The 26,000-nt window shown below is 36.2% G+C and overlaps 1 protein-coding gene and 1 pseudogene across 4 annotated transcripts in view; both read right to left on the minus strand.

Annotated features, from left to right (window-relative positions):
* The window catches only part of LOC111433992, a 21,077-nt pseudogene extending 19,237 nt beyond the window's left edge, over window positions 1–1,840 (minus strand).
* Window positions 1,841–3,320: 1,480 nt separating this feature from the next.
* The window catches only part of LOC111434358 (secoisolariciresinol dehydrogenase-like), a 69,184-nt gene continuing 46,504 nt past the window's right edge, over window positions 3,321–26,000 (minus strand). For 2 of the 4 annotated variants that reach the window (XM_023071798.1, XM_023071797.1), the window contains exon 2: window positions 3,321–4,247. In XM_023071798.1, the coding sequence (XP_022927566.1) occupies window positions 3,473–4,247 (775 nt within the window). In that variant the 3' untranslated portion in view covers window positions 3,321–3,472. Of the gene's footprint in view, window positions 4,248–11,008; window positions 11,099–12,581; window positions 12,792–26,000 lie in introns of those variants that run through there. The other 2 variants (XM_023071796.1, XM_023071799.1) reach the window with 2 other exon arrangements.

A 26,000-nucleotide genomic window follows, 5' to 3' on the forward strand; every position in this document is an offset into this window, starting at 1 on the left:
GTAGTAGGAACCGTGTCATCATAGTCTCCACTGCCCTTTCCCCTTTAATACTAGTACTATCCAGCTAGGCATAGATCGGTTAGGGTAATGCGTGTGAAATAGTCATGGGTCTCTTGAATAGGGCCACTGAGTTGTAAACCTATTTTTGAGAAGGGAGCACGAGATCACATAGGTTGATCCAGTAGCTGGCCAACACATAGGGAGTCGCTTCCCTCAAATCTAAGAGTTATCAAGGGTTTGTCAACTAACGTTCCATGTGTTCAGATTAGTAGACACCATATTGTCTCATCAAATCTTTCTAAGATAGCACTTCAACCCAAGACACCAATCTCTCACTACATTGCAAAAAAGGTACCCTAATTCAAAAAACACAGATATTGTAGAACCTGTACAAATTCCTAGAGGATAAGATTCAAACCAGAGAACAACTCAATACTAAGAGACCTCCCCAGTTATTCATATAGCAGTAGATATGACTCTAACTACTTGGAGCTTAGAGAAAAGCCGGTGGTGACCTACTAGGTTAAGGATGCGATGAGAGCATACCAATATTATAGTATTTTATACCCCACCCTTTCCCCTTTTATTCAGGTGATCTCAGGTACTCGTTGAATTGGAGATGTGTTCAGGAGCTACATTATTATAGTGGGGTGTTCACTCTGGGCGTTAGTTTAATTTGTATTTTGTGGGCTGACATTTGTATTCATTTCGTATCCCACTTCCATTCCTCATTTGTAAATAAATTGAAGACACCTATTTCATGTTTTTTTGTTTTGGATTTTGACTATGGTGTTGTATAATTTTAATTAACAGAAATTTTTACCGGATTTTGCCTTCATTTGTTTACCGTAGTTATCTTGTCTTTCAAATCATAGTCTAAAATTCGAGATATCAAACAACGAGTTATGACATCTCTTTTTCTCTTTTCAATCTTCCACGGTACCGACCACACGGTTTTGGGATGGGATTGAAGGAGTTGGATTTGTAGTTTTTATAGGATTTGTTTTGTTAGATCTAGTTTTTATAAATCATTCTTAACGTAGCCAACCCATCTCATTTTCACCTCTACCTTTGGTTGGTTAAATTAAATTTAAATAAAAACGTGAGGACAATATAATTCACAATGTTTGTGGACAAGGGCCTTGGGTAGATCCACCCCGTGATTCTCGAAGACAAAGTCTACACAACCTCAACACGATGTAAATGTTTTTGTCTAAAATAATGATTATATATATATATATATATATATATATATATATATATATATATTGTTGTTCTTGTTCTTGTTTTTGCCACCAGCTACCACCTTCAACTCATAAACTCATTAACCTTAATTTATTATTTTAATTATTATACTTTTCAATGTATTATTATTGTTCATATAGATTGATTAGATGTTCTAAAATCTAGTCTTCCCAAATTAATCAGATTAGTTTAATAGTTTTAAAATATTTATTTCTCTCTTTAAATCTAAATAAAAAACAATATTTTAGCCTAAATCTCTTAAAAAAACAATATCTAATTGATTCTTAGGGTCTTAACTGTGAATTTCTTCGATAAAGCCTTGGAAAATATGATCTCGAGCTAGCTAATTGAAGATTTGTTTGGATTAACTTAGATTTTAAGAGCTCTTTTTAAACGGTTAGAAAGTTAATCGAACAGGCTTAGATACAATTTTTTTTTAAGGAAAAGATATCTAAGTTCTGGAGAGAAAATAGAGTTACCTTCTTGCAGCAGCAGGAAGCAAGGAGACGCCCATGGCTGCTCTTGTTCTTCTTCTTCTCTCTTTCTCTACAATGTTGTTGTCTTTGAAAAAGTAGTATAGACAAAATGGAATAAACGCTTTAAATATGAGTATGTAAGAAGGAACCTTCAAAATATGAGTAAAGTAAAGCTGAGTCAAGAGTCTTTGGTTCCATCCACTCAAAATTTTACACGTTCGCTTCGTGTTCAATCTCTCATCAATAAAAGTAGCTTTTGAGATGGTAACTTTTTTAAAAAATGTAACAATTCGTGTCTACGACTTAAAATTTGGATTTTGCATTTCATAGTCTAGATATGACGTTTTGGTGTGACATGTTCGTGTTATTTACTTATTGATTCTAAGAGTGAATATTATCTCCATATACCAATTCGAGTCCTGTCAACATATTGACTAATTTCAATAAAAAAATTTAGCTATTTAAAGAAGGTGGTATCATGTTGGAATTCATAGGTAAATTAATGAATGCTAGAATATTGTTTCACTATAAAAATGTATAAAAACTATTGAAGTTAATAAACTAAACTAAATTAATTTTAAACATCCAAAATATTATCAAAAAAGGGAAAAAAACAAAAAAGAAAAGGGATTTTATTTATAAAAAGAAGACAAGAACAAAGTAATCATTTTGACATTTGTGGGACAATGAAGGAAATGAAAGGTAGTGAGTGACTGAGTGAGTGAGTGGTTCATGTTTTGTAACAGTTACTAACAGCAATGTCGCCCACCAAATGATTGACTTCTGGCAGTGACCACTCAGTTCACATACAAATCCACTGGTGATTAAAGTAGGGGTGTACGTCCAATCCGACAACTCAACAACCCGGACCAACCCAACCCGAATTGGAAGGGTTTGGTTGGGTTGGATTAGTATTTTGGGTTAGGTTTGGTTGTTTTTTCTCAACCTGAAATGTCTCGGTTCGGTTTCCGGTTCATAAGATAAAAATCCCAAAAGTTTGAGCTTGAAAAAAAAATTAGGTATTTAATCCCGCTATGGCTCGAATATTACAAATTCTTTCTTCCTTAACAAATTTTGGCCATAAAAGTTTCTTACTCTTGATTTTCACGGTTGAACATTCTCTTGTCCCTTTTCCTTACTTAAGTTACTACGTTGTTCGGTGATAACTGTATTGAACCGCAACTACGGATGTCTACTCACGAACATCCTCTTTTGGATGGTGAAGTCTACCAAAACTTACAATTCTCTTGGGAACACTTCCTTGAATTTCATGTCCAACAACGTGTTTTTAATTCTTGGAATGCTTCTAGAGCTACCCCACCTTTTTTTAGTGACATTTCATCCTGTCGAAGGTTTAAAGGTCATTATGTGGGCATTGTCGTCCATTAGGGCGTGATTACAATCTCATAGCTTTATAGGCTCTAACCCAAGTGAGCATATCAATTAATATAGAATTACGCCGTACTTCTACGTATTAAGGAAACCTACGCTATCTCACATTAGAAATTGAGACAAGAACCAAATTAGAAATTAAGCCGCGAAAAATTAAATTACATTATTAGAATTCATATTCTTATAATAATGTTAAACACGAGAATATGCGACAAATAAAAGTTGAAATAACTCAATTGAGACACAAACCACACAAACAAAACTAGGAACATAATCCACAATCAAGTTTAGGAAAGACTATAATCAAGTTTAGGAACGAACTTGAAGTCTGAAACAAGTAGTTCTTGTATTCAACTTTATTATTCGTAGGAACAAAGACCTTGGTTTGCTGAAGTGAAGCCTCCATCAACAATTAAGTTATGTCCACTCACAAATCTCGATGCATCACTTGCTAAATACAAAGCAGCTTCAGCTATATCTTCTGGCCTTAAAATATCTCCACATTTGAAATGCGAATAAACATTAGGAAACTCATCGCCATCTTCAAGCTTAAATAGATCCCTAGTCATCTGCGAGGGCACTACATGGGGCGACACACAATTAACCCTTATCCCATATCGTCCTAAATCAACTGTTGCATTTTTCATCAATCCCAACAAGCCATGCTTTGAGCTCGTGTACGCATATGGCCCAATCCCACCAATGATCGAGCAACCACTTGCCATTATGATTATGCTACCTTGACGAGCTGGAATCATTGCCTTTGCTGCATGCTTGGTGCCCAAAAACGCTCCAAGTAAGTTGACATTGAGTACCTTTTGAAAGTCTGATAATTCGTTTTCAAGAATGTTGAATTTGAGAGTTCCAGAAATGCCTGCATTGTTCAACATGATGTCTAACTTTCCATACTTGGAAATAGCTGTGTTAACTGCATTTTCAATATCTTTCTCTTTCGTTACATCGCAGTGGACGAATGAAGATGACGAAGAACAGAGATGGCGGGAAAGAGAGTGACCGACATCGTCTAGGATGTCTGCAAGCACCACTTTGGCTCCATGCTTAAAGAAGAGTTTTGCTGTGGATTCCCCAATTCCTCTGGCGGCGCCTGTGATTACTGCCACTTTGCCTTCTAGCCTAGTAGTGCACCAAATAGTGAAGTGGTCGTAGAAATTTAAGTGACCAATTAAAATTAAGCATATTAAGAACTTTTTTTAAACAAATATTAAAATAAAATTCTAACTTTTATTAGAATTTTATGCAATGTCCCATGCTTAGAATTGGGATCTAAATTTGATACCTAACGACCTTGAAATTCTCTTGCATACAAACATTATCATGTTACCAAGAACGATAACTACCATCTCCACATATCATCGTGGGTTCTTTTAACATGATTTGTTATCACTCACATTAAAAAATTTCATGGAGGTCACACAATATAGAATCGTTATAAAAAAAAACTATGCTTGACTTTGAAGTTTCTATGGTTGAGTTACTTAAAAAGAAAGTGCACTTTGTTAATATAAGTGGTAACTTTAATTCTTTTAAATTTTTTTCAACCATTATAACCTCATGATCACTCTCATTCAAATGTGGTCATGGTTCATTCATGTACCCATCTTTCACTCGAGCATCGCATGCCCACATATATTATTATAGTCAAATGGAAAAAGAATTTTCGATCAATTGCCTTGGCTCTGCCTTGTTTTACCCTTTTGAACCGTTTCAGAACCATTTCTAGTACCATTAGTGCCGGAAAAGGCCATCATAGCCACCATTTTAGACAATTTAAATTTTTTAGCATTATTTAGAATTAATCTTAGAATAGTTAAGTGATAATGGCTCTATGGTTACCCTCTAAGCCTAATTTTTTGAATGGATGAAACATGATAGGTGAAATTGGATGACATGGAGTTGAAGCTAGGAACACATCAAGCTAAGGAGCACAGGGTTGAGTTTGACAGTTGGAACACCTACGAGATAGGTTGGATGAAGTTGTTTGTTGATGCATGAATAACACATCACTTATGATTCTATTTACATGTTATTATTTAAGTAATGATATGGGAATGAATTATGTGATGCATGTAATTCCTTTTATGTTTGATAATGATTGTTATGTTGATGGGACTATGTTTATGCTTAGAGAGATAACATGATATATTATGTATGATAAGCATGAATGAAATATCAAGCATATGATGTACGTCTCCTAAGAAATTTATGTCTTGATAAGCATGAAAGTATTTGTGTATCATCTTATTGACCATGATTTTAATGTGGGACCTCATGGATATTGTATGTCATAAGATCATGAATTACTTCTCTAACATGTTTTGTATGGATGCGTACACCATGACATGTATTAGTGTTCCTTTCCTTTTTGTTAGTTATCGGCCGCACGAGTGTGCACGAGCTCATAGTCAAGCCTATGGTGTATGTTAACAAACCCACCTAATGGGTTTATGTGCTCGTGCATGAATTGTGTATATAGAATCACTCTACATCTAATCCTATCAAGAATAGAAAGTAGAGCCTCGTGAATAATCATAAAAAGTTAGGTCCCACCACTCTGATACATTTTGTATATAAATTCATTTTCTCAACTCCAACCGTGAAGTCACTTACTAATTTTTTTTTTTTTAACACTCATCATATGTTTTTTTAAGGTAAAGGAAAAGAATTGATGCACAGTTGACCGTGTTTGCTGACGAGGCCATGCAAATGTTTCAATGTTCGAATACTTTAGTAATATTTTTATTTTTGAATTTATGTTTAGAGATATTTGAGAATGTCTTAAGTAAAGAATGGTAGAGCCTAGTATACAAATGGTCGTGCCGACATTATTCCAAGGAAAATAACTAAATATTAGGGCCTCAGGTATAACCAGTCAAGGGTTGGTGTGTTCCTTTAGGTGTTGAGGCCTCAAGTATAAATGGTTGGGGTGATACGCCAATATTGAATAAAGAGAAGCATTGATACCCCAAGTATAAATGGTTATGGGTCGATGTAATGAACCTTGAAGCAAGCATTGAGGTCTTTGGTATAAGTGTTCAAGGGCCAATATGTTGCTCACTAATTGATTTCTTGGTATAAATGGTCAAGGGTCAAGTGTTGATATTTGTATAGAAACATTAGTCAAGGGTCAATGTATTTTAAAAGAGTAAGTCTTGAATATGGAAACACGATTGATAAGAACTTGAAAAGAGGTTGAAAAGATATGTTAGGACTCGATTAATGTTTGAAAAATAATACTTGTTAGAGATTGAGTGAGTAGATTGTTAAAATATCATTATTAGCCCAACAGAGTCAAACTCAATAATTGTACCAGCAAGTAAAATAATTTAGATATTTTAAGAATAAATAATTAGATATTTTAGGATTAAATTATCTAGCCTCAGCTATAAATACTCATCCACCGTCCTAAGGTTTTCATCCCAAGAATCACACTACTAAGGTTTTCATCCCAAGAAATCCAAAAAATCAAGTAAAGTGCAGTAGTAAGGTTGGTGTAGGTAATCCTTTCTCGATTGGTCTTAATAAAGAGTTTAAGTGTTTCTCACAAAGAGTTGTGTTCAACAATCTCCTATTAGAGCAAGGTTGGTGTAGGTTGTCTGATCTCTTGAAATTCTTAGTATGCTCTATGTGGCGCTCTATTTTATCTTCCACATCAGAAAATATTTCTTAAGATTAGTAGTGTGTGAGTTTTGTGTCGTGATTAGTCATTGCCTCTGCAACATTTGTATCGAAAAGGTTTGTTTGGTATTACTAACGTATATTGCCAACACGACGGGTGATTTCCAAATTGTTGGAGGAATTAAGAAAATCAACAGTAATAACTACAACAAGTGGGCAACATGCATGATGTCCTACTTACAAGGATAGAACGTTTGGGAGGACGTTGGCGGGAGTGAAACTACGTCACCAGAGGAGAACCCTAATGGTGCCTTTGTGGAAATGGAAAATCAAAGTAGGCAAAGCGATGTTTTCCTTGAAGACCACAATAGAAGAAGAGAGGTTAGAACATATTTGGGATGATAAGACACTGAAAGAGGCATGAAACACATTCATGAAGTTGTTCTCAAAGAAGAACGATACGATTCTACAACTTCTACAGAACAAAATGTTATCAATCTCACAATGTCATTGGATAGGATTGAATGAAAATGATCATTATCCATGAATTACGACTAGAATATAGAAGTTTCTTTATTGTTGTACAAGGACGACAACAAGAGTTCTCAAGGGAAGAGATTTGAAGGTATTTGCTACCATTGTGGAAAGAATAGCCACATGTCCAAAGATTGTTAGTCCAAGAAAACGTCTGTTGAAAGCAATGTGGCAGCATCCAAAAAGGAGATAGAAAGTGAATGGGATACAGTGGTACTATGCACCATAGAAAAAGATGTGCTAGCACTCATGATGATGATGAAAGATTATATTGATTACGAGAATGATTAGATCATTGATTGAGGATGTTCAAACCACATAACTGACTATTAGAGTGATGCAATGGAAGAAATTCAAAAATGGAAGAAGGAAAAAGTTCCCAAGATAAACGTAAAAATTTGAGAGAGAAAAAAATTAACTCAAGGAATTTTAAAAAATTTGGAAATGGGAAAGTAGTCCTTTTGAATTTAATGCGTGAATTTATCTATAGGATCGACTTAGAATTGTATGAATATGTAGGTATGAACTTATATCTAGAATTATGCATGTTGTAGCCTATAAATCTCGAGCTAGTTCTGCTGATTGCATCTACAACCTCGGGACCTACCATTTAATTCTTTTATACACAAACTTTTCAAGATTGGTCAGAAAGTTTATGTAGGCTACTTATGCAACTCCAACGACTACTCCTTGACCCTAAGCCTAGTTGGTCAAGAGGTGTTATTTCTAGAATCTCGAGCCTAGAAAACGATAAATATGAATATATGTTAGGAAATAAGCAGTCTGACTATAGATTTAGGACCTACAAATTAGAGAACATGATTGATGCCATATCCTTTAGGGAGTCCCTAAGGGACTAAGACATCCAAGGGTGCCCCAAAACTCATAATAGTAGTTTAGATCTGAAGAATCTTCCTATTGCCCTAATAGTGGTGTAAAGGCTAAATTAACACGAAACATAGGTTGCACCAAGGGTGCATGGATGCACGTGAAAGGCGCACGTGAGTCCTTTTTAGCAAGTTCGGCTTCCATTTCTTCATTTTTCGTCATGATTTTGGTATTGACTTTGATTTTACTTGAACAAGGACCTACTAGTAAAATTTTCAAGAAATTTGAAGCTTCCAACAACCAGATAAGCAAGCTCAAAAAAAGCATTTATAGGGATTGCTAAAACGTGCTAGTATGCGAGCATTCCTTACCATAGGTGATTAGAATATGGATGTTTAGGACTTCAGACGAGAAATTTTGGAAGATAATGCATTGGACGTAGGTTATGAATAATCATCGTTGGTCTCTAAATGAAATTTTGAGAAGCATGTTGTTTTTATACTTTCTACATAGCTAGAAAGCAGTTATGCACGACTAGGTTTTGAGTTGGGCAATTTGGACAAGTAAGCTAAGTAAAATATATGAAATTACCAAAATGCACTAAGATGAGTTTTGTGATGAATGTTGGTTAATATGCTTTTTGCTGCGTAGAAAGAAGGATGGACTAATGTGAACTGTGCTTGTAGAGAGAAGGATGGACTAATGTGAACTGTGCTTGGATGATTGATGGATGTTATGTTCCGGTTGGATTTGCATGAGCGTTTTAGTTTATGTTTTCCATGTTTTAGGTGATTTATAGGACTATCTCTTTAATTAGCTTACATGAATATTTAGATTATGTATACCATGCTCTAGGTGATCGATAGGATAATCTTCCTAGCAAGAGAACCAAGTTAAGACTAAGGCACAAGAGATAGAGCGATTTTGTGTCGACCTAGGTCAATACATTTCTATTAGACCAAGTACCCTAAAATCGTGAGCAGCGATCAAAGGTCTAGACTTGTGTACATACAAAGAATGGATTAGCTTGAGGAGAAAATCCTACGCTTGCTATAAACAAGAGACGAGATTTAAACTGCCTAAATGCCCCTAAGAACCTTTGTAAACCTCCACGATATTCAAGAATGACTAAGGTAGCACTCCAAGCTATAAGCAGTAGGAACCGTGTCATCATAGTCTCCACTGCCCTTTCCCCTTTAGTACTAGTACTATCAAGCGAGGCATAGATCGGCTAGTGTAATGCGTGTGAAATAGTCATGGGTCTCTTGAATAGGGCCATTGAGTTGTAAACCTGTTTTTGAGAAGGGAGCACGAGACCACATAGGTTGACCCAGTAGCTGGCCAACACATAGGGAGTTGGTCCCCTCAAATTTAAGAGTTATCAAGGGTCTATTAATTAACGTTCCATGTGTTCAGATTAGTAGACACCATATCGTCTCATCAAATCTTTCTGAGATAGTACCTCAACCCAAGACAACAATCTCTCACTACATTGCAAAAAAGGTACCTTAATTCAAAAAACACAAATGTTGTAGAACCCGTACAAATTCCTAGAGGATAAGATTCAGACCAGAGAACAACTCAATACTAAGAGACCTCTCCAGTTATTCATATAGCAGTAGATATGACTTTAACTACTTGGACCTTAGGGAAAAGCCTATGGTGACCTATTAGATTAAGGAGCGATGAGAGAATACCAATAGATTACGTACTGAGTATTTTATACCCCACCCTTTCTCCTTTTATTCAGGTGATCTGAATACCCCACCCTTTCTCCTTTTATTCAGGTGATCTGAATATTTTGTACCCCACCCTTTCTCCTTTTGTTCAGGTGATCACAAGTACTGGTTGAACTGGAGGTATGCTTTAGGAGCTACGTTATTATAGTAGGGTGTCCACTATGGGCGTTAGTTTAATCTGTATTTTGTGCGTTGTCATTTGTGTTCATTTTGTATCCCACTTCCATTTTAATTGACAGAAATTTTTACCGTATTTTGTATTTATTTATTTACCGTGATTGTCTTGTCTTTCAAATCACAGTCTAAAATTCTAAGTATCAAACATGGAGTTATGACATCTCTCTTTCTCCTTTCCATCTTCCAGGATACCACCATTTGTTGTTTTTGGATTGTGATGAGAGGAGTTGGGTTTCTAGTTTTTATAGGATTTGTTTTGTTAGATCTAAGTTTTTATAAATCATTCTTAATATAGCCAACCCATCTCATTTTCACCTCAACCTTTGGTTGGTTAAATTAAATTTAACCAATAAAAACGTGAGGACAATATAATTCACAATGTTTGTGGACAAGGGCCTTTGGTAGATCCACCCCGTGAATCTCGAAGACAAAGTCTACCCAACCTCAACATGATGTAAATGTTTTTGTATAAAATAATGATTATGTTTTTTTTTTTTTTGGTGGTTCTCGTTTTTGCCACTAGCTACCACCTTCAATTCATAAACTCATTAACCTTAATTTATTATTTTAATTATTATACTTTTCAATGTCTTATTATTGTTCATATAGTTTGATTAGATGTTCTAAAATCTCGTCTTCCCAAATTAACCACTAATCTTTTCTTAATTCCTTTTAAAATATTTATTTCTCTCCTTAAATCTAAATAAAAAACTAATATTTTAGCCCAAATCTCTTAAAAAAACAATATCTAATTGATTCTTAGGGTTTTAACCGTAAATTTCTTCGATGAAGCCTTAGAAAATATGATCTCGAGTGAGTTAATTGAAGATTTATTTGGATTAACTTAGATTTTAAGAGTACTTTTTAAACGGTTAGAAAGTTAATCGAACAGGCTTAGATACAATCAACCTAAAACTTAGTTTTTTTTTATAATTTGTAAAAGTAAAAGATATCAAAGTTCTTGAGAGAAAATAGAGTTACCTTCTTGCAGCAACAGGAAGCAAGGAGATGCCCATGGCTGCTCTTGCTGTTGTTCTTCTTCTCTCTCTTTGCTTTGTTGTTGTCTTTGAAGTAGTATAGACAAAATGGAACAAACGCTTTAAATATGAGTATGTAAGAAGGAACCTTCAAAATATAGCTGAGTCAAGAGTCCTTGGTTCCATCCACTCAAAATTTTACACGTTCGCCTCGTGGTCAATCTCTCATCAATAAAAGTAGTTTTTGAGATGGTAACTTTTTAAAAAAATGTAACCACCCGTGTCTACGACTCAAAATTTGGATTTTGTATTTGATAGTTTAGACATGACATTTCTATGTGACATGCTCGTGTTATTTACTCATTGATTCTAAGAGTGAATACTATCTCCACGTACCAACTAGAGTTCAGTCAACATATTGACTAATTTCGATAAAAAATTTAGCTATTTAAAGAAGACAGTATTGAGTAGATGAGGTTCGAATTCAAAGGTAAATTAATGAAAGCAAATAAAATATTTACTAGGATATTGTTTCACTATAAAAATGTATAAAAACTATTGAAGTTAATAAACTAAACTATATTAATTTTAAACATCTAAAATATTTTCAAAAAAGGAAAAAAAAAAAAAACAAAAAAGAAAAGGGATTTTATTTATAAAAAGAAGACAAGAACAAAGTAATCATTTTGACATTTGTGGGACAATGAAGGAAATGAAAGGTAGTGTGTGAGTGAGTGGTTCATGTTTTGCAACAGTTACTAACAGCAATGTCGCCCACCAAATTCGACTTTTGGCAGTGACGACTCAGTTCACATACCAATCCACTCGTGATTACATCCAATCCAACAACTCAACAACTTGGATCAACCCAATCCGAATTGTAAGGGTTGGGTTGGGTTGAGTTGTTTTTTCTGAACCCGAAGTGACTCGGTTCGGTTTCTGGTTCATAAGATAAAAATCCCAAAAGTTTGAGCTTGAAAAAAAAATTAGGTATTTAATCCCGCTATGGCTCGAGTATTACAAATTCTCCCTTCCTTAACAAATTTTGGCCATGAAAGTTTTTTACTCTTGATTTTCACGGTTGGACATCCTCTTGTCCCTTTTCCTTAAATTACTACGTTGTTCGGTGATAACTGTACTGAACTGCGACTACAGGTGTCCACTCACGAACATCCTCTTGTGGATGGTGAAGTCTACCAAAACTTATCATTCTCTTGGGAACACTTCCTCGAATTTCATGTCCAATAACGTGTTTTTAATTCTTGGGATGCTTCTAGAGCTACCCACCTTTTTTTTAGTGACATTTCATCCTGTCGAAGGTTTAAAGGTCATTATGAGGACATTGTCGTCCATTAGGGCGTGATTACAATCTCATAACTTTATAGGCTCCAACTCAAGTGAGCATATCAATTAATATAGCATTAGGCGGTACTTCTACGTAATGAGGAAACCTAAGCTATCTCAAGTTAGAGATTGAGACAATAACCAAATTAGAGATTAAGCAGCGAAAAATTAAATTGCATTATTAGAATTCATATTCTTATAATAATGTTAAACCTGAGAAATATGACATAGCTCAATTGAGACAAAAACCACACAAATAAAATTAGGACATAATTCATGATCAAGTTTAGGAAAGAACTTGAAGTCTGAAACAAGTAGTTCTTCGTTTCAACTTTATTATTGGTAGGAATAAAGACCTTGGTTTGTTGCGGTGAAGCCTCCATCAACAATTAAGTTATGTCCACTCACAAATCTCGATGCATCACTTGCTAAATACAAAGCAGCTTCGGCTATATCTTCTGGCTTCAACTTTGATAATTCGTTTTCAAGAATGTTGAATTTTAGAGTTCTAGAAATGCCTGCGCTGTTCAACATGATGTCTAACTTTCCATACTTAGAAATAGCTGTGTTAACCGCATCTTCAATCTCTTTCTCTTTCGTTACATCGCAGTGGACGAATGAAGATGACGAAGAACAGAGATGGCGGGAAAGAGAGTGACCGACATCGTGTAGGATGTCTGCAAGCACCACTTTGGCTCCATGCTTAAAGAAGAGTTTTGCTGTGGACTCCCAAATTCCGCTGGCCGCACCTGTGATTACTGCCACTTTGCCTTCTAGCCTAGTAGTGCACCAAATAGTGAAGTGGTCGTAGATATTCAAGTGACCGATTAAAATTAAGCATATTAAGAACTTTTTTAAACAAATATTAAAATTAAAATTCTAACTTTTATTTGAATTTTTAAACCGGCTTATTTATTACTATTTTTCAAAAATGGTTAGCGACTAAGGTATATATATCATTAATTAAGAAACTAGATTTAAACATTTCAATATTAGCTTATTCGTTGTCTGAGTTAAAATGAAATGAACATGACATTTTTTTATGCAATGTCCCATGCTTAGAATTGGAGTCTAGATTCGATACCCAACAACCTAGAAATTCTCTTGCATACAAACATTACCATGTTACCAAGAGTGATGACTACCATCTCCACAAATCATCCTAGGTTCTTTTAACATTATTTGTTATCACTCACATAGAAAAATTTCATGGAGGTCACATAATATAGAATCGCTATAAGAAAACTATGCTTAACTTTGAAGTTTTTATGGTTGAGTTACTTAAAAAGAAAGTGCACTTTGTTAATATAAGTAGTAACTTTAATTTTTTTTAAATATTTTTCAACCATTATAATCTCATGATCACTCTCATTCAGATGTGGTCTTGGTTCATTCATGTACCCATCTTTCAATCGAGCGTCGCATCCCACATATATTATAATAGTCAAATGGAAAAAGAATTTTCGATAAGTTGCCTTGGCTCGGCTTGCCTCGTTTTACCCTTTTGAATCGTTTCAGAACCATTTCTAGTACAATTAGTGTCGGAAAAGGTCATCATAACCACCATTTTAGACGATTTAAATTTTTTAGCATTATTTAGAATTAATCTTGGAATAGTTAAGTGATAATGGCTCTATGGTTACGCTCTAAGCCTAATTTTTTGAATGGATCAAACATCATAGGTGAAATTGGACGACATGAAGTTGAATCTAGGAACAAATCAAGCTAAGGAGCACCAGGTTGAGTTTGACAATTGGAACACCTACGAGGTAGGTTGGATGCAGTTGTTTGATGCATGAATAACACATCACTTATGGTTCTATTTACATATTATTATTTAAGTAAGGATATCTAAATGAATTATGTGATGCATGTAATTCCTTTTATATCTGATAATGATTGTTATGTTGATGGGACTATGTTTATGCCTAGAGAGATACCATGATATATCATGTATGATAAGCATGAATGAAATATCATGCAAATGGATGTACATCTCCTAAGGAATTTACGTCTTGACAAGCATGAAAGTATTTGTGTATCCTCTTATTGACCATGATTTAATGTGGGACCTCATGGATATTGTATGTCATATGATCATGAATTACTTCTCTAACATGTTTTGTACGGATGCGTACACCATGACATTTATTAGTGTTCCTTTCCTTTTTGTTAGTTATCGGCCGCATGAGTGTGCACGAGCTCATAGTCAAGCCTATGGTGTATGTTAACAAACCCATCTAATGGGTTTATGTGCTAGTACATGAATTGTGTATATAGAATCACTCTCATCTAACCCTATTAAGAATAGAAAGTAGAGACTAATGAACAATCATAAAAAGTTAGGTCCCACCACTATGAGACATATTGTATATAAATGCATTTCCTTAACTCTAACGGTGAAGTCACTTACTAAGTTTTTTTTAACACTTATCATATGTTTTTTTTTCGGTAAAGGAAAAGAGTTGATGCACAATTGACCGTGTTTGCTGAGGAGGCCATGCAAATGTTTCAATGTTCGAATACTTTAGTAATATTTTTATCTTTGAATTTATGTTCGGAGATATTTGATCTTAGTTGCAAGTGTACGAATATTTAAAGTAAAGAATGTTAGAGCCTCATATACAAATGGTCGTGAGCCGACATTATTCCAAGGAAAATAACTAAATATTAGGGCCTCATGTAACTAGTTAAGGGTTGGTGTGTTCTTTTGGGTATTGAGGCCTCAAGTATAAATGGTTGGGGTGATACGCCAATATTGAATAAATGGTTATGGGTCGATATAATGAATCTTGAAGCAAGTATTGAGGTCTTTGGTATAAATGTTCAAGGGCCAATATGTTGCTCACTAATTGAGTTCTTGGTATAAATGGTCGAAGGGTCAAGTGTTGATATTTGTATAGAAACATTAGTCAAGGGTCAATGTATCTTGAAAGAGTAAGTCTCGAATATGGAAAAACGATTGATAAGAACTTGGAAAGAGGTTGAAAAGATATGTTAGGACTCGAGTAATGTTTGAAAAATAATACTTGTTAGAGATTGAGTGAGTACATTATTAAAATATCATCATTAGCCCAACAAGGTCAAACCCAATAATTGTACAAGCCTATTGTCTACGTACTTTAGTAAAATGATTTAAATATTTTAGGAATAAATAATTAGATATTTTAGGATTAAATTGTCTAAGCTCTCCTATAAATACTCATTCACCTTACTAAGGTTTTCATCCCAAGAATCACCCTACTAACATTTTCATCCCAAGAAATCCAAAAAATCAAGTAAAGTGCAGTAGTAAATCAAGTAAAGTGTAGTAGTATTCTATAAAGTGTCTTGTAATCTTTTTTCGATTGGTCTTAATAAAGAGTTCAAGTGTTTCTCACAAGAGTTGTATTCAACCATCTCCTATTAGAGCAAGGTTGGCGTAGGTTGTCTGATCTCTTGGAATTCTTTGTATGCTCTATGGTGGCAGCTCTATTTTATCTTCGACATCAGAAAAGATTTCTTAAGATTAGTAATGTGTGAGTTTCTTTGTATCGTTTAGTCATTGCCTCGTCAACTTTTGTATCGAAAAGGTTTGTTTGGTATTACTAAGGTATTGCCAATACGATGAGTGATTTCAAAATTGTTGGAGGAATTAAGAAAATCGACAGTAATAACTACAACAAGTGGGCAACATGCATGATGTCCTACTTACAAGGATAGGACCTTTGGGAGAACGTTGGCGAGAATGGAACTACGTCACCAGAATAGAATCCTAATGGTGCCTTTGTGCAAATGGAAAATCAAAGAAGGCAAAGCGATGTTTTCATTGAAGACCACAATAGAAGAAGAGATGTTAGAGCACTTTTGGGAAGATAAGACACTGAAAGAGGCATGAAACACATTCATGAAGTTGTTCTCAAAGAAGAATGATACGATTCTACAACTTCTACAAAACAAAATGTTATCAATCTCACAATGTCATTGGATAGGATCAAATGAAAATGATCATTATCCACGGATTACAACTAGAATATAGAAGTTTCTTTATTGCTGTACAAGGACGACAACAAGAGTTCTCAAGGGAAGAGATTTGAAGGTATTTGCTACAATTGTGGAAAGAATAGTCACATGTCCAAATATTGTTAGTCCAAGAAAACGTCTGTTGAAAGCAATGCAGCAACATCCAAAAAGGAGATGGAAGATGAACGGGATACAGTGGTACTATGCACCATAGAAGAAGACTTGCTAGCACTCATGGTGATGATGAAAGAGCATATTGATTACGAGAATGACTGGATCATTGATTCAAGATGCTCAAACCACATGACTGACTATCAGAGTGACGTAATGGAAGTAGGGTGGTCCTGGGAGAAGGAAGTTACCCGACTGAGATATTGAAGAAATTCTTCCACAGAAGACTGGGGGGGGGGGCTATTTGGTTAAGTGCTAATGCGCCTTAAAATCCAAGTGACACTGAAGTTGGTGAGCAAAAAGTGACTCAACCAAGCGAACCTAGTGAAAAGGAAATGGCACCTCAACAACTTAGATGGTTAGAAAGAATCCAAAATCCAAACCCAAAGTATGTCAATGCAGCTATTTTAAAAGATGAAGTTACAAAGCTAGAGAGGTATGAACAAGCATCACAAAATACGGCTTGACAGCAGGAAATGAAGGAAGAAACTATAGCCATAGAACAAAATCAAACTTGGGAACTAGTGCTAAGACCAAATGATATTAAATCCATCTCTTGCAAGTGAGTTTACGAAATAATTTGTCTCTTAGAGGGATCAATCTAGAGATACAAGGCTTGGACGATAACTCAAGGGTTCTCTCAACAATATGGACTAGACTATGATGAAATGTTTAGTCTAGTGGCAAAGATCACATTGTATAGGTTCCTCCTGCACTTGCGGTAAGTAAAGATTGAAAATTATGGCAGATTGATATGAAGAATGTTTTTTTGCACGTTGAGTTGGACTGAAAGTACATGAATCAACCGAAGAAATTTGAGAATGCAATTGGAGTCATGAGTCAGTATATGCAAAGTTTGAAGAAGCCTCATTTGAGTTCAGCTTGATAGATCCTGCGATATGTTAAAGTTACAATCGGCTATGGTCATTTGTACAAACCAATCCAAGCCTTGAAACAAGTTGGAAATTGTGATGTTGACTATGCAAGATATTACAATATCCAAAGATCAAACTCCGAGTATGTGTTCAGCTCGGTTCGAGAACAATTTCTTTGTGTAGCAAAAGGCAATCAATAGTATCATTGTCAACTACAAAAGCGACGTATAGAGCAGCGATTGGAGCAACTCAAGAAATTACGTGGCTGAAACTCTTAATGGAGAATTTGCACCAAAAAATTGACTATCCAATACCACTTTATTGTGACAACAAATCTACGACTCGTCTAGTAGAAAATTTGATATTTCGTGGTAGAAAAAAGTATGTAGGGGCTGCCATTTTATTAGAGGCAAAGTCATGAAGGAAGAATACGGATGACCAAGGCGGACTTGTCTATAGAAGGGCCGAACTTGCAAACATACGGGCTTTCGCTATCAGCTCAACATGGTGTGGCGAATGAAGATTAGTGCAAAGGGACGTTAAAATATCATCAGTAGTCCAATAGGATCAATCCCAATAATTGCATGTAAGCACTTTGGGAATCAATTGTCTAGCCTCTCCTATAAATACTCCTCCAGCCTACTAAGGTTGTCACCCCAAGAAATTCAAGCAAGCCCAAGTAAAGCAAAGTCTAGTAGTAGTCTACAAAGCGTATTGTAATCTCTTCTCGATTCATTTTGATAAAAAATGCGAGTATTTCCTATAAAGAGTTGTTTTCAATATAGATGTGTATGCATGACAAAAGTATTATGAATGATACTAGCATTATATATATATATAGGTAGTAGCATGATATTGTAATGTATGTTGTATACGGGAACTACTTATTGAGTACGTTTGTACTGACTCTCTCCCCAAACAATAGATTATATGCATGTGATAAAGATTATCTACGAGCTTGGTGATGCAAAAGAGGAGACATGATAAAAGAGACCATTAGGATTATCTAGAACATAAATTTGTACAAGTATATATATTACCTCAATAGTATATGCATAATGGCGGATACACCGCTACGAATAAAAATCTAACCTTTCTTTTTTTCTTTTCTTTTTCTAAGTTACTTAAATTTTAGAGCTTTAAGAAAGAAATTCAAAAATGGAAGAAGGAAAAAGTTCCCAAGATAAACGTAAGAATTTGAGAGAGAAAAAAATTAACTCAAGGAATTTTAAAAAATTTGGATATGGGAAAGTAGTCGTTTTGAATTTAATGCGTGAAATTATCTATAGGGTCGACTTAGAATTGCATGAATGTGTAGGTATGAACTTATATCTAGAATTATGCATGTTGTAGCTTATAAATCTCGAGCTAGTTCTGCTGATTGCATCTACAACCTCGGGACCTACCATTTAATTCTTTTATACACAAACTTTTCAAGATTGGTCAGAAAGTTTATGTAGGCTACTTATGCAACTCCAACGACTACTCCTTGACCCTAAGCCTAGTTGGTCAAGAGGTGTTATTTCTAGAATCTCGAGCCTAGAAAATGATAAATATGAATATACGTTAGGAAATAAGCAGTCTGACTATAGATTTAGGACCTACAAATTAGAGAACATGATTGATGCCATATCCTTTAGGGAGTCCCTAAGGGACTAAGACATCCAAGGGTGCCCCAAAACTCATAATAGTAGTTTAGATCTGAAGAATCTTCCTATTGCCCTAATAGTGGTGTAAAGGCTAAATTAACACGAAACATAGGTTGCACCAAGGGTGCATGGATGCACGTGAAAGGCGCACGTGAGTCCTTTTTAGCAAGTTCGGCTTCCATTTCTTCATTTTTCGTCATGATTTTGATATTAACTTTGATTTTACTTGAACAAGGACCTACTAGTAAAATTTTCAAGAAATTTGAAGCTTCCAACAACCAGATAAGCAAGCTCAAAAAAAGCATTTATAGGGATTGCTAAAACGTGCTAGTATGCAAGCATTCCTTACCATAGGTGATTAGAATATGGATGTTTAGGACTTCAGACGAGAAATTTTGGAAGATAATGCATTGGACGTAGGTTATGAATAATCATCGTTGGTCTCTAAATGAAATTTTGAGAAGCATGTTGTTTTTATACTTTCTACATAGCTAGAAAGCAGTTATGCACGACTAGGTTTTGAGTTGGGCAATTTGGACAAGTAAGCTAAGTAAAATATATGAAATTACCAAAATGCACTAAGATGAGTTTTGTGATGAATGTTGGTTAATATGCTTTTTGCTGCGTAGAAAGAAGGATGGACTAATGTGAACTGTGCTTGGGTGATTGATGGATGTTATGTTCCGGTTGGATTTGCATGAGTGTTTTAGTTTATGTTTTCCATGTTTTAGGTGATTTATAGGACTATCTCTTTAATTAGCTTACATGAATATTTAGATTATGTATACCATGCTCTAGGTGATCGATAGGATAATCTTCTTAGCAAAGCATATACAAGAGAACCAAGTTAAGACTAAGGACAAGAGATAGAGCGATTTTGTGTCGACCTAGGTCAATACATTTCTATTAGACCAAGCACCCTAAAACCGTGAGCAGCGATCAGAGGTCTAGACTTGTGTACATCCAAAGAATGGATTAGCTTGAGGAGAAAATCCTACGCTTGCTATAAACAAGAGACGAGATTTAAACTGCCTAAATGCCCCTAAGAACCTTAGTAAACCTCCACGATATTCAAGAATGACTAAGGTAGCACTCTAAGCTATAAGCAGTAGGAACTGTGTCATCATAGTCTCCACTGCCCTTTCCCCTTTAGTACTAGTACTATCAAGCGAGGCATAGATCGGTTAGTGTAATGCGTGTGAAATAGTCATGGGTCGCTTGAATAGGGCCATTGAGTTGTAAACCTGTTTTTGAGAAGGGAGCACGAGACCACATAGGTTGCTTCCCTCAAATCTAAGAGTTATCAAGGTGTAAATGTTTGCTGAATCCACCACACCTAAATGGTGGTGAGAGTTCTCTTATTTATAATTATTTACAGAATACAGAAATATAGTAAATTACAAATAATATGAAAATAGCAATAAAAGAAAAGAATAATAATTGAATACAATATATTTGCCTTTAATAAAAGGGCAAATATGTAAGCCGTAATGTAGATATTTGCCTTATAATGAACGGTCAACTATCCTTAACACCCCCCTCCCACAAGTTGAGCGTCGGATTTGAACGAACGTGAAGCTTGGATCTGAAAAATTCAAAAAGAGGTCGAGAAATACGTTTTGTGAAGATGTCAGCAACTTGGAGATGAGAGGGTACATATTGTATGCGAAGTTTGCCAGCGATAACAAGTTCTTGAAGGAAATGATAATCTAGTTCAACATGTTTGACCCGCTTGTGAGAAACGGGATTAGAGCTAAAAAAAATAGCACTTTTGTTGTCACATAAGAGTAAGGGCTGCTGTAAAATAGGGACCTTGAGGTCATGCAAAAGATGCGTAACCCAAAGAAGTTCAGCAGCAGTTGTGGCAAGAGCACGATACTCAAATTCACAGCTGAAGCGTGAGACAGTAGGTTGCTTTTTGGCACTCGAAGAAACGAGATTGTTACCAAGATAAATAGAATAGCTGGATGTAGAACGACGAGTATCGGGACAACCAGCCCAATCAGCATCTGAATAAGCGACTAGCGTACTAGGAATAGTGGATGGACGAAAGGTAAGACCAAAGTGGAGTGTTCCTTTGGCATAGCGAAGAATACGTTTGACAGCAAGAAAGTGATCTGCAGTAGGGGCATGTAAGAATTGACTGACAGAATTGACAGCATAGGCAATATCTGGACGCGTAATAGTCAAGTACTGAAGGGCGCTAACAAGAGATCTGTAGAGAGTAGGATTAGAGAAAGAAGAACCATCAGCAGTCAGGTGTTGAGAAACAACCATGGGAGTGTGAACTGGTTTGCTATCGAGCAACTGAGCACGAGTAAGAATATCTCGAGCATATTTTAACTGACTAATAAAGAGACCATCAGGAGTGTGGTGAAGCTTCAAGACCAAGAAAGTAACTGAGAGAACCCAAATATTTGGTAGCAAACTCAGAATGAAGCTTGTGAGTAAAGCTGTCAATAAGAGATGAGTTGTTGCCGGTAACAATAATGTCATCAACATAAAGAAGCAAATAGATAAGGTTAGATTGCTGATGAAAGACAAAAAGGGACGTGTCAGCGCGACTGCAAGAAAACCCAATTGTGAGAAGAAATGAGCTAAAACGCTGAAACCAAGCATAAGGAGCTTGCTTTAAGCCATAAAGGACTTTCTTTAATAGACAAACATGAGTGGGAAATCAATGATCAATATACCCAGGAGGTTGTTCCATATGAACACATTCAATAAGAGTTCCATTGAGAAAAGTATTCTTGACATCAAGTTGTCGAAGAGATCATTTATTTGTGACTGCAATAGAAAGCACAACACGGACAGTGGTAGCTTTGACAACCGGACTGAAAGTGTCAGTGTAGTCAAGACCAGGAACCTGAGTATAACCTTCGGCAACAAGAAGAGCCTTGAAACGCTCGACGAATTCATCAGGTAAATATTTAATACGAAACACCCATTTAGAGCCCACGATGTTGGTGTTGGCAGGGCGAGGAGCCAAAGTCCAAGTATCATTTTGTTGTAACGCTCGAATTTCTTCATCCATGGCAGCCACCCAAGCAGGATTCTTAGCCGCAGATATAAATCCTTTTGGCTCAGTGGATGCAAGAAGAGTAGAAAGAAGTCTAGATGAGCCCAAAATACCAAGATTTGCTGGATGACGAGTCTTGAATATACCAGCTTTTGCTCGTGTGATCATAAGATGAGTGCCCAAAGAAGAGAAATCAACAGTAGGTTCAATAGAGGTTGAATTAGAAGTCGAGGGTGGCAAAGTAAAACCTGCAAGAGAAGTATCAACTTGCACAGACTCATCTACAAGGTTAGAACAAATATCATATGGGGATGAACTGGATCGAGGAATGTGCGATGATGAAGTGGTAGGGGGGATGAATCAATATGATGAAGATGTGGATCCAAGAAATTTGAAATATGAATAGAGGAAAGAGGTTGGGCCTGGGAGCTAGGGATAGCAGGAAAGTGAGTTTCATCAAATTGAGCATGACAGGTGATATATAGCTTAGTGGTGGCGGGATCAAGACAGCGGAACCCTTTATGAGCAGGACTATAACCCAAAAAAATACAAGGAATGCTGCGGGGAGAAAGCTTGTTAGGCATATAATCACGCAAATAAGGATAAACATGACAACCAAAGGGATGAAAATTGTCATAATGTGGAGTGTAGCCATAAAGGAGTTCAAAGGGTGACTTACCTCCAAGAAGTGGAGTAGGCAACCGGTTGATAATATAAGCTGCAGTGCTGAAGGCGTCAACCCAAAAACGAGGAGAAAGATGAGAGTGAAAGAGAAGGGCCAAGCCAATCTCAGTCACATGACGATGTTTTCTCTCAGCACGACCATTTTGAGCAGGTGTATATGGATAAGAGAGTTGATGGTGGATGCCAGAATTACGTAAATGAGTTTTGAAACAAGAACTAGTAAATTCGGTACCACCATTTCTTTGAAATACCTTGATACGAGAAGAATATTGATTTTCCACAAATTTTTGAAATTGAAGAAAAATATCAAAAAAATCAGATTTAAATTTTAAAGCGTAAAGCCAAGTGAATTGAGAATAATCATCAATAAAAATAACATAATAAAGAAAACCTGAATTTGATTTGACGGGAGAAGGACCCCAAAGATCACAATGAATAAGATCTAACACATGAGACGACCTACGTTCATTGCGGGAATAAGGCAATCGATGACTTTTCGCAAGCTGACAAGTATTACATAATGATGGAGAAGGCAATAACGACGCAAGAGAAAGATGACCTTTTCTATTTAAAAAAGAAATAATAGAATGATTCACATGACCCAGACGAGCATGCCATAAGTCATATGAAGCACGTAAAGATTTGTTTCTAAGGGCTGAAATAAAAGCAGAGTTGCCGCGCTCCAGCACATATAGTCCTCCATCTCTTTTACCGGTTGCCACCACCTTTCCTATTTGACGATTCTGGATAGTAATAAGATTATTAGTAAATGTAACGGAGAGAGGAAAATCAGACGTTAATTTACTTATGGAAAGAAGATTTTTAGTGAGGTGAGGGACAACCAAGACATCTAATAAGTGAATATTTGGAACAGGAGAAAGAGTACCAGTGTGGGTAATTAAGCTCAGTATAAGCAGGAAGTATTTTCGTAGGGATGCACCGTTTCCTACGATCACAGAGTTCTTACCCGTGTAATTTTTATACTAATCCAGAATAGATGGGTCGACAGTCATATGAGGCCGAAGCTCCAGTGTCTAGAAACCAATCAGCAGCATCGGGTCCAACAATAGAACATGACGTGTTAAAGGCTTCAGCAAGGTGAGCATGAGAAGAATCAGGTTGAACATACCGTTGGTTGCAGCGGTCAGCATAATGGCCCTCTTTGCGGCATATTTGGCAGTGAGGTGGTCGACGACCCTGACTTGAGTGGGTTCGTCCTCGATTAGAAGAGTTGTTTTTGTGAGAATAAAAACGACCTCGCTGGTTGGTAAAGGAAGCAGGGTGGCTTCCATGGGTGCGACCACGATTAGTGGCTGTGAATGCTGTAGGAGTGAAGTTAGAGGACTCAAGGGAGCGCTGGAACAACTCAAAACTTTTAGCTTTAGAGACTAAATCTGCAAAACAGGGGATAGGGGTGAGAGCCATCTGAGCAGTAGAAAAAGCTGAAATTCGGTGCCGAGTCCACGAAGGAACCAGTGCACTTTATCAATGTCCTCGACGGGTCTGCCAATGGCATGAAGTTGGAAGGCACGGGCATACTCAGCAACAAGTTTGGTGCCACGTTTCATCAACTGCAAGTCATCCTTGAGTCTTAGTTCACGAGCTTTCGACTGATGGCTGAACGTAGTTTCCAACGCAAGCCAAACATCACGTGCAGTAGAGAGACCAACAACAACAACCATAGCTTCCTCGGTGAGAGAGGAGAGCAGGAGACAAAGAAGTCGTTGATCGGCTGCTCTCCATGCCAAATATTTAAGGTTGAGTGTTGAGGAGGTTTCTGGTTCAAAGCGAGGTGGTGGAACCATAGTTCCATCAACCTAGCCCAGCATGTCTTGACTCTCAAGGAGAGGGAGAAGTTGGCTTTTCCAAAGAAGATAATTGGAGGAAGAAAGTTTGATGGTGATCATATGGATTAGAGTATTGAAAGGAAGAAGATGATAAGAAGATTCGGAAGCCATAGAGAAGAAAGGGTCAGGGTTGTTAAACCGAAAGGGCTCTGATACCATGTAAATGTTTGCTGAATCCACCACACCTAAATGGTGGTGAGAGTTCTCTTATTTATAATTATTTACCGAATACAGAAATATGGTAAATTACAAATAATATGGAAATAGCAATAAAATGACAGAATAATAAATGAATACAATAAAGGGCAAATATGATAAGCCGTAATGTAAGGCAAATATCTGCCTTATAATGAACGGTCAACTATCCTTAACAAAAGGGTTTGTCAACTAACGTTCCATATGTTCAGATTAGTCGATACCATATTGTCTCATCAAATCTTTCTAAGATAGCACCTCAACCCAAGACACCAATCTCTCACTACATTGCAAAAAAGGTACCCTAATTCAAAAAACACAAATGTTGTAGAACCGATACAAATTCCTAGAGGATAAGATTCAAACCAGAGAACAACTCGATACTAAGAGACCTCCCCAGTTGTTCATATAGCACTAGATATGATTCTAACTACTTGGAGCCTAGAGAAAAGCCCGTGGTGACCTACTAGGTTAAGGATGCGATGGGAGCATACCAATAGATTACTTACTGAGTATTTTATACCCCACCCTTTCCCCTTTTATTCTGGTGATCATAGGTACTAGTTGAACTGCAGATGTGCTCAAGAGCTACAATATCATAGTAGGGTGTTCACTCTCGGCGTCAGTTTAATCTATATTTTGTAGGTTGTCATTCGTATTTATTTTGTATCCCACTCCCATTCCTCATCTGTAAATAAATTGAACGACACCTATTTTATGTTGTTTTTGTTTTGGATTTTGACTATGGTGTTGTATAATTTTAATTGACAGAAATTTTTACCGTATTTTTCCTTCATTTATTTACCGTGGTTGTCTTGTCTTTCAAATCACAGTCTAAAATTTGAGGTATCAAACATCGAATTATGACATCTCTCTCCCTCTTTTCCATCTTCCACGGTACCAACCATTCGTTTTTGAATTGTGATGGGAGGAGTTGGGTTTCTAGTTTTTATAGGATTTGTCTAAGTTTTTATAAATCATTCTTAATGTACCCAATTCATCTCATTTTCACCTCTACCTTTGGTTGGTTAAATTAAATTTAACCAATAAAAACGTGAGGACAATATAATTCACAATGTTTGTGGACAAGGGCCTTAGGTAGATCCACCCCGTGAATCTCGAAGACAAAGTCTACCCAACCTCGATGTAAATGTTTTTGTATAAAATAATGATTATGTTTTTTTTTTTTTTTTTTTTTTTCACCAGCTAC

The sequence above is a fragment of the Cucurbita moschata genome, unplaced genomic scaffold (assembly GCF_002738365.1).
Source record: "Cucurbita moschata cultivar Rifu unplaced genomic scaffold, Cmos_1.0 Cmo_Scf00044, whole genome shotgun sequence".
In the NCBI taxonomy this organism is placed as follows: domain Eukaryota; kingdom Viridiplantae; phylum Streptophyta; class Magnoliopsida; order Cucurbitales; family Cucurbitaceae; genus Cucurbita; species Cucurbita moschata.